This window comes from Limulus polyphemus, unplaced genomic scaffold, assembly GCF_000517525.1.
Source record: "Limulus polyphemus unplaced genomic scaffold, Limulus_polyphemus-2.1.2 Scaffold429, whole genome shotgun sequence".
NCBI classification, from domain to species: domain Eukaryota; kingdom Metazoa; phylum Arthropoda; class Merostomata; order Xiphosura; family Limulidae; genus Limulus; species Limulus polyphemus.
The window spans coordinates 607351-617488 of NW_013666039.1; the positions used below are offsets into that span (position 1 = coordinate 607351).

The window sequence follows — 10138 nt, forward strand, 5'->3', positions numbered from 1 at the left end:
AGGGCACAAAACACTTGCTTTTAGAAAATCAATTATTGGCTTCAAGGGTTGGTCTTTTTCCTGTTCTGCTTTAATATGTATACCTGGTTCCACTTCACTTTGACTTCAGCTTGATGACACCTGGTTAGTTCGACCTCTATTTTAACACTTACCGGAATTTGGCCTTTGTTGTTCCCAAACTCCTTTTTATCCAAATTAATTACACACTTCCTCAGTAGTAAGTAGTCCAACCCTAGTATGAATTGGTCTTCAATGTCAGCCAAGTATACTTTGTGTCTGTCCTTTAAGCCCATGAGTTCAATAGTTACCCATACTGGTCCCCACAACCTTGCATAATGTCCTGTCACACCACAAAGCTTCTGTATAGCTTCTGGTACTCCTTTATGATGGAGCATCTTGATACTCACAAGGGTTTGCTGAGACGCAGAATCTATGACAAAGTTGCACCTTTGGCCATCCATCTTTCCTGTCATATAGACACTATGTGTGCTTGGCATTTTACACCTAATGTTGGTTCTTTCACAATGGGGGTTGGTGGACGTTCCTCAACACGAACCACTACTGGTTCCCCGAGGCTGACTTATTAGTGGTATTATTCTTACACTGGCTCCTCATATGCCCTTGCTCTCCACAGTTCCAACAACCATTCTAGGTAGCAGCCTTTCCTGCCATCGCATCTTCCCTGTGTTGAAGTTTCCAGCATTGAGCTTTCTTGTGCCCAGGTTTGTTACAGTGCCAGCAATTTGTGGGACCAATCTTGACTGAAGGCATCAATAGCCAAAGCTTGAGGATGAGGCACTGAGGACCAAAAGAGGGGTAATTTGTGATTTAGGGAGGTGGCAAATGCATTGATGTGAGGAAAACCCCAATGATAGCAAAGTCATCAGAAAACGAGAGGATCGAGGGACCACTTCATCAGATAAATCTTATTGGGGTGGGAAAGACAATCCACTACGAGATTGAAAGCACCCAGAACATGACATGTGATTAAACAAATGTGGTGCATGTGGGCCCAATAGAGGATATTCAACAAAACAAAACAGGGGGATCTCGACCAGCTGCCACCTTGGTGATTGATATATGCTACCACTGTCGAATTGTCGGAATGAGTCATCACCAGACAATGTCGGGTAAAAGGTAGGAAGTGATCCAAAGCCCGACAGATGGCTAGAAGCTCGAGGACGTGGGTATGTAAAGACTGCTTGTTGACAGATCAACAACCTAAAACCTCCTGATGAACGACCCATGCACCCAATCCCTGAAATGATGCATCTGTAAACAGATGTAAATCTGGACAAGGATGAAGAAGTGGGATGCTCACCAATGTACGAGTCTTGTCCAACCACCAAAGCAGATTGTTCACTAGGGAAGGAGGAAGTGTAATAGAAGCAGTCAATGAAACGTGAGCAAGGTTCACTGTAGGAAATGCATATGTGCACGACCTAGCGGGGACGAGTGGTGCCATGGAAAACCACATCCCCAAAAACAATAGAACCTTGCATGCAGAAAGTGGGGGAGCAGACAAGGCATAGTGAAGTAACAATTTCATGAAACGAAGTCAGAGAGGAGAAGGGTGGGGCTGACTGAGGTGAGTGTTGAAAAAGACACCCAAATGGAGAAGGTTTTGGATAGGACGTCTCCAATTTGATTAATCAGCCCACCCGAGTAGCCACTTGAAGGAGCTAATGAGTATGACTGGCCGACTCCAGTTTGGAATGGGCCAGAATAAGCCAGTGATATATATAATAATAGACATGCAGCCCCTGGGCATGAAGATGAAGAGCAAAAACCCTGACCACCTCATAGGAAACATAAAGTGCAGATGCAAGCCTGAAGGGTAGGGCACAAAACTGGCACACCGCCCCATGATGGACAAACTGAAGATATGGATGAGACTGTGCTGAGACTGGAATATGCAAGTAAGCATTGGTGATGTCCATGTTGGTCATCCATAAACCTGGAGAAAATGGAGAAGTTGAATAAAGCAACAACAGGCCTCCAGTCCCCGGTTTTCTTGAGAACAACAAATATTCGGGACTAAAAACCCTGTGAATGATGGGGAACAGGTTCAATAGCCTGTTGTTTCAGGAGATCCTGAACTACCTCTTACAGACGCCTACAAACAACTGGATCCAGAGTTTAAGGAAAGGAAAGGGGTACAGGAGACAAGGGAGGTTTGGCAAGAAATGGGATCTTGAATCTTTCTGACAAAACTTGGAGAACCCAAACATCATTGACAAAAGGGCACCATTGATGGAGAAAGACAGCAAGTTGAGCTCCCACTGGACTAGAGCCAACCGGGTAGTTACTGGTTCTGTTGCCGACATGACGTGTGTTATCGAGGAAAACAAAGAGCTGTGGTACCTCGAGAAAGGGGACAATTAAGGGTTGGAAAGGAAAAGGACGGGAAACCATAACAAGTGCCACATTTAGCTCTGACTGAGACAAATATGTTACGAGATGGAAAAGGGTAGAATGTTATTGGACTGATGCAACCCGAGATCCCAGAGACTCCGGGATCATATCAAAGACGAAACGCCATAAAAACGGGGTCATACGTAAATTACGGAGATATGGTGTAGGTAAATGGGCCCTCGATAAGACAGCATGTCAGCCCAGAATGTCCCAACAATAAAGAAACCACATATGTAAAACTAGAGCCAAAGATGACAAACGAGCCAATGTGGAGGTAAGGAGGGAGATGATGTCCCCAGGAAACTTCTCAGGATTTCTGCTAAGAGCCTTAGATAGGAGATGAATAGTGGAAGATACCACAAAGCGTCGTGAGGGTCAGAAAATTGGCAAGATTAAACTGATAGGAGATTCGTGCTACCACCCCAAACTGGTTAAAAAAACCCAACAGTTGCTTGTCAAGATAAGGACAGTCTGTATGGTGATAAGTGAGGACAGACTGATCCGAAACCCTGGGGGATGAGGCATACTAACATCATCATTTAACTGGGAGGCGAATTGTTCAGCATGGATCCGAATGTCAGGAGAGGGTTGGGAAGAATGTTCATGCTTTAAAGAAGGACGTGAGTCACAAGAAATCGGGGCGAGGGATAAAACATCATATACCTGAGAGATAAAGTCCAAAAAATCGTGGGAGGCCGAACTTAATCCTCAGGAAAAGTATGGAAAGGCACGGAAAATTCAATAGGTGGAAACAGATTATCAAAGTCCTCGTCAGCAGCAACAAGTTTAACATGTTCAGGAGGAAGCAGGGGAATGTCAGGAGATAGAGGTTGACCCATGTAACGTTCAAGCTCCCTGCAAATAAATGTTGACAAATCTTCTGTCAGGTCACCCGCACCTGAGACCTGGAATAAAGCGCTTATTCGAAATTGATATACCTGAAGTGGTGACATTGACCTCGGAATTCATGTTTTCCTTCAAGAGTCGACACAAAGGCGAATGTACATATATATATAAAAGAGGCAACTATAATGAGTTAGAATTAAGGTACTTCGAAAGAAAACTGGGTTATTATAAAGTATAAACACTTCGAGAAGAAACTATCTCAAATTGTTTAAATCAAGTCAGAATAAAGAAACACGTCCGAATACAAGCGCGACCAAACGAAAAGTGATAGTTCGGTAGAGTTGCATAGAGGGATTCACATGCGTCACGTGAGTATACTACACAGTTTCTGAGCACATCTGGTTGTCTCCCAAGCCCCTCCTGGGCTTGTATGTGATTTTAAACCAAAACAACTGCAACGATAGATAGATATAGACACTTGGAATCACTTGATTACAATAGGGGATCCGGAGGTTTGTTGCATGCATAAAGAAAAAGTTCGCATATAGAGAGCAGCAATGAACGAGAATAGTTAATCTTGTGAAAGGAGGGAAGTACCCTATCGGAAATAGTGTGATGGTCTATAGCAACAATTTACCTCCTATTCTTCTATCCAGCAACTGAAATCAATTTTTATTCAACTTCCTTGCTTGATATTCTCCATTTCAACATGCTGCAACTAGTTCCTTATTTAAAAAGCTTCTCCCCCACATCTTCTTAACATTATATGACTGTTCAATAACCTATATCCATTTTCAGTTATTCCCATGGTATCAAAATCCTCAATTTCTGAATCCACCCATTTTATTCCTATTATTTCTAACATTACATTAACAATATTTAACCCTATCATTAAATAATTTTAAAAGAATTTTGGTCCTCTGAACTTATTCTAAACTATTATCTCCCATTCAATTTCCAATAGCTTTACTCCCAACAACACTTACCTGCTCATTTCCACAAATCAGCTTCTTCATTCTACTGTTTGCTTTACACTCACTAGTAATACTTGTAGTTGTATCAGCATTCAAACCCTCATCACTATCTAATACATGTTTAAAGTCCCCAGTATAATCATATTTAGAGCCTGTTCAATAATTTTAGCCTCTAATCTATTCAGATGTAACCTATCCATTCCAAAGTACTTCTATTACCCAGATAACCGAGTTTAAACATTCAGTCCATCACCCAATCTCCTACATATATTACACAGTCCTTGGTCTTATAACTTATATTCAATTATATCGACCTACTCAAAATCTCATTCCCACAATTTATTCTGGGAGCACCCTTGACAAAATCACTTTGTGCTCTATTTCCTTAAAAGTTAAATGTCATAATTATTTTTCTGTACCTCTCAATCAGTGTTTTTGATCTTGTCTTTCCCACATTATTACTATTAGTACATATCAATAACTGCTGCATCTACTACAAAGCAGGATTCCTGCTGGGTTCTCTAATCACCTCATTCACCCTATTAAGCACGTAACATACCCTTTCTCTCAGAAAATATAATTATTTTGTCTCTACTAACCTCACAAACTACTGTTTATATGCTTAACTAAAGAATCCCCAACTGCCAGTGCCCAATTTCAGAACCTTGATTCCAATGTAACATTATGACAGGTACGCTAAACTTTCAAAACTCTATGTTGCGTCAGTGGAGGTCACGTGACTAGTATCACGCCACGTCCTTCTCGAACATTCACGTCCCTTCGTGAATTGTCGGGAGACTACTAGATTGGGGGTAGTCTTGTATATATATAAGACGGTCACAACGTGACGGAGGTGTGAGTAATTGAACTGCAGTCAGAGAGTGTGTAATTGAACTGAGTATTGTTGAAGTCGAGCACGTGAGACGTTTGTTATAGCGCGACTGTTGAAATTAAGTGTATTGCAAAGTTATATTCAGAAAGAATAAACCAGTTTTATTTAAGAAAGGACTCGTATCGGTAAAGTTTCTTCGGTAAGAGTTTTAACGGAAAATTAACTAACGAACCGAGATGTAACATCCACCTACACTACACTTTATGAATTTAAATCCCTCTTTATACCTTTCTGAATTTGCCATTAAATCCTCCCTCTTAAATACAATTTGCTCGTAATTTTTTATTGTTAAACTAGTTTTGATGTTACCAATTTAATTTCTAAATAAGCAAAATGAAATCACACCTTGAAGATCATATTATACGGCGTAGTTTAACTGTTTGCCATGATATGTCACTGTCAGTAAATTTTAACGGTGAGAACAAAATAAAATTCATTGCATATAAATTATAATAATTATACTTCAAGAGTTTTCGATATATTATACATCTACAAACACATATATATTGACATTCTAGAATACAATTAAAATATAAACTGTATTTAATGCATGCCTAACCTTACAATTAGTAATAGCGCCCTTCCCTTATTAAAAAAAAGAAATAATGAAAATATGTGTTTTATCAAATGAACAGTTCACGTTTCGCGCAGTCCTAGACAAACGGAAAAAAATTACATAATATTAAGTTATTTAGCGAAATTTACAATTATTAGAATCGGCCTTGTGGTTAACCTAGAAAATTTATTTTAAAAATGAAATTATTTTAACACAAAGTTTCTACCATATGAAAACGCCTGAGCCGTTAACTTCAATATGAAAAGTTAAAATATCGTATTTTGTTCAATATATATTTTTAACATTCAGGGGATATATTACTATAGGGAATCGATAAAAATTAACAATATTAAACAAGGTGAACTAACACTTATTCCCAACTATTCTGAAGATAACCATACAACTATAATGTACCCACTGAAAAAGAAAACTAGCTAGTTAGTCACCGTAAGGGTCACTAAGGATGTATTCTCGTTTTATTACAAATTCTCAAAAAACAACAACAACATGTATATGTATTATTTGTCGATTAACGACAATTTTCGGTTTCTTAGCTTAAGAAACACAGAATTCCAAAGAATCTATGCAACTATTTTTAATAAACTGCTATAACCCTAAAAGATTTTAATTTTATTTAAAACATTGTAACGGATTCGTTATCATATATTTATTTTAATATCAAAGTTTGTTTGTATTAAATTTACATTTAGAAACATACATGGCTTATACTGTTAAATATGTATTGCGAAACCTCCGCCTATTCTCCAAAGTTGTAGAAGATTCTCGAGAGAAAGAATCAACAATATGTGTGTACGTAAAAGCTTGTGTTAGCTCCAGTATTGTTACATAAAACTGAAATTTCTAGAAAACCTCCACACACCTATAAATATAATCAATGCGACGCGCCAAAAGGAGAGTATCTATTATTAGTTTGCTATAGTCACGATTATTAACGCTTATTACTCGGAAACTTCAGATATTTGACCAGGAGCACTTACAAAGTTCGAACATTACAACACATTTAACTTCAGTGGATTCTCATCGGACGTTAGTATTTTTACGAAAATATTCCATAACGTCACGGTGGAAAACCCGGTGTGTGTGGCTGATAAATAACGAAGGACAAAGCTAGCTAACTTCCCGTTAAGCGAATCGTACCTAGATGAACTCGTAATTAACTCGCTCATCGTGAACTCTCGATAAGATATCAAGGAAGTTCCTTACTAGAAAGAAGACTTTATATTGATTGTAAGTTTGTGAAACTTTTGTTTATAAGTCATTGTTCGTAATAACTGTTGTTGTAAGTTGTATTGTTGTGTGTATATTAAAACGTATTTGTGTTAAAAAAGAAATCTGTGTGTATCAATCTTGTTGGCAAATATCATAAACTGACTATATATCGGTATATATTTAAATACTATACCCAAAGTACAATTTAACAACTAAATTTAAATTATCAGTTAACTCAATTTCAGACCATTTGAAATTCTAATACGTAACAACGTCTGCTACAAAATTTGTCCCTCATAAAATATATCATATTCAATCAAGAAATATCCATAATGCTAAAACATTATTTAACTCAAAACCGCTAGTGTTGACATAAAGGTAGGATATAGAAAATAAAGAATGTGTGTTACTCTCTGCACTTCTCTTGATGGAGTTAATTGGAAAAAACAACAACATGTTTTGTTTGTTTGTTTGTTGTTAAGAGGAAAGTTACACAATGGTGGGCAATCTGTGCTATGCCCACCATGGGTATCGAAACCCAATTATTAGCTTTATAAACATTCAGACTTACCACTGAGTCACTGAGAGGGCAAAAAAAAGGTCTTTAATTTCGATATATTTTGAAGTAAATAGTAATATATATTAAAGACAAATACAAAAAAGAATTATCAATAGTATTATTAATTCCATGTTTGATCTGCGGACTTACAACGCTAGAAACCGGGTTTCGATACCCGTGGTGGGCAGAGCTTTGTGCATAAATTCAAACAAACAAACAAACTAAACCATGTTTGATTTGAACACTTCAATATGTAATTAGCGAAAATGTTTTCAGGGTGTGAAAGTGACTACAAGATAAATCTAGAAATGCCAGGAGAATTCTTTGAACAGTTTTTATTGTAAAATAAATATGTCACTAATAGATATGATTTATATAGAAAAAATCTTGCCTGCTAAGGACAAAGTAAAATTTTTCCAAATTTCGCCAAATTTGTTGTACGCTTTACAGGCATAAATTCCGACATCTTCAGGCTGAAAGTCTAAGATGATTAGACTTTGTCGTTTCATTTCTAGACGAGGTGACATTGTAGAAACAGGTTGGTTGTTACGATACCATATCAAGTATGGCTGTGGACTACCTCGAACTGGACACCGTAATCTTACTTTCTGGTCCCGAAAAACTTCGAATTTTGTTGGTAACTTCTTTCGCCATCGTGGGGCTTCTGAAAACAGAAAAATGTTACATTTCTAAAGGAAATTAATTCATTGCATTTTAATAACTTTTAATGTATTAGTGCTCGTGTCAATCAAGTTTGCAAACAGACGTTTCTCTAGACATTAAGCAAAGTAACAAATTTATGTAATGACCACTTGTATACATTATACGTAGAATTAGAGTTCAATTAGATCATTATATTTAAGCATTTGCTTGCAAATGTATATATAAATATATATATATATATACAACGAATAATAAACTCTTATTTAAACTAAGTTTAACTTAACCTTTACACACTGGTGGGTTTTTAATGCATATTAATTTCTTATCACTAGGTTATGTTACTTATCCAAAGAAAGACTTTGGGAAAGCTTTATTATAATAACTTAGAAAAAATTTAGAACAAAATGTAAGAAAAAAGTTGTGTCATAGTTAAAGTATTATCCATAGCTTAAATAAACAGTAGTAGTAGTATTGTTAGTAAAATTTAAGAGAAACAACTCTCAAACAATGTTTCAGTTCAATTTTCATTGAAGCTAGATGATGGCAAGGCTTTTTAAAAAAACTGTTTTTGTCAGCACCAAGTCTGACATTACAAGGAACTCAAAGCAATATAAATCATTGAACTGGGAATTCCATATTTAGATACACAGCATGTGAGGTTTTAGATAAGATTTTCAACATGCAACGGGAAAAATCTTGTAACATAAACATAAAAGGAAAGTTTATTTACCGGCCACGATCTTTCGCGTCTGGTTTGTGCTGCTGCTGACTCCAGACGTCAGCACAAGCGGCTGTTGTTTATTGATCGCTTGGTTGTGGCTACTATGTCACGCAGCACACGTGCGTAATTATACACAGCGATGTGGAACTCTTGAGCTCCGTAAAAAATACCTTACTCACATATTGAGACCTACCAAACATAAGGCACATATATGCTCAAAACCCTCACCATTCACAAGTAGTTCCCGAAACGTGACCATTATTAGTCACTTAAAATCTTATAAGTACTTTCAAAGATTCTATGTAATTGAATAGTTTTAATGTAATCAAGTTGACTGCGTATAACATTTAAACAGACTAATAAATTAACGTGCGTCTTCCTGAGCCGTTATCCATCGCTATTTTTTTCAAGCTCAGTAGTCTGATAGAAAATTAACCTACAGTTTACCTATATTTAGTATTAATGTCTTGGATTGTGCAAATTACAGTGCAAAATACCGGCAACGTTCAGTAATTCATGCATATGAGCAGTGCAACGAGTTGCCTTTATCTGACTTTCGTTGGACGGGTATAGGTTGATGGTTAGGGTGCCTGAGCTGCGAAGTGGAGTGTTCATGGCTCTCATCCTGTTGCCACAAAAACGTGCTTCGTACTTTGGTGCGATTTAACCTCACTATTTGGTCAGACAAGAGTAGCCAAAGAATTGATTGTCTACCCTCTAGAATTATCAGTTCAAAATTCGGACTGGCTATGCGCAGATGGAACCTTGTGTAGCTTAACACGAAAATTCTAAAAATAAAAATAAACGGGGTATCGTAGATTTATTCACATTTTTACTATATGTATACTGACTTTAATTCTAAATTTCGCCTGAAACAGTATTGCGTAGAAAATATTTTGAAATAACTCCTACTTTCCGTGTTCCTGTAAAAGCAGTCAATTACTTAGCAGGTTGAACTACTGTTACGGTGCTATTTTTGTGTGCAAGACAATCGGTTGTTGTAGTATTTGATTCATTTAGGTATATTCATATTTGAGCTGTATTAATATTACTGGTATTAACAGAATGTTAATTCATCTCTTTGAACATTATCCAGAAAAATTTAACAATTACTACTTTTAATTAAATGCAAAACAAAACATCATAGAAAATAATATATTGTGACATTCATAGGTAAATGGACACCTTTTTTGTTTTGATGAATTTAGGATCAAAATACATAATTGTATATGCACATATGTAATTCTGTGTTGTTCAGAGTTTTTTTTTTTTTTTTTTTTTT

General features: G+C 36.8%; 1 protein-coding gene across 1 annotated transcript in view; it reads right to left on the reverse strand.

The window, feature by feature from the left end:
* LOC106458212 (fibroblast growth factor receptor 3-like) overlaps positions 1-8938 on the reverse strand; it is a 39308-nt gene extending 30370 nt beyond the window's left edge. The window contains exons 1-2 of the mRNA XM_013917688.2: positions 8866-8938; positions 7864-8136 (exon numbers count right to left, since the gene is read on the reverse strand). Coding sequence (XP_013773142.2) covers positions 7864-7999 — 136 coding nt within the window. The 5' untranslated portion in view covers positions 8000-8136; positions 8866-8938. The remainder of the gene's footprint in view (positions 1-7863; positions 8137-8865) is intronic.
* Between the last annotated feature and the right edge of the window lie 1200 nt (positions 8939-10138).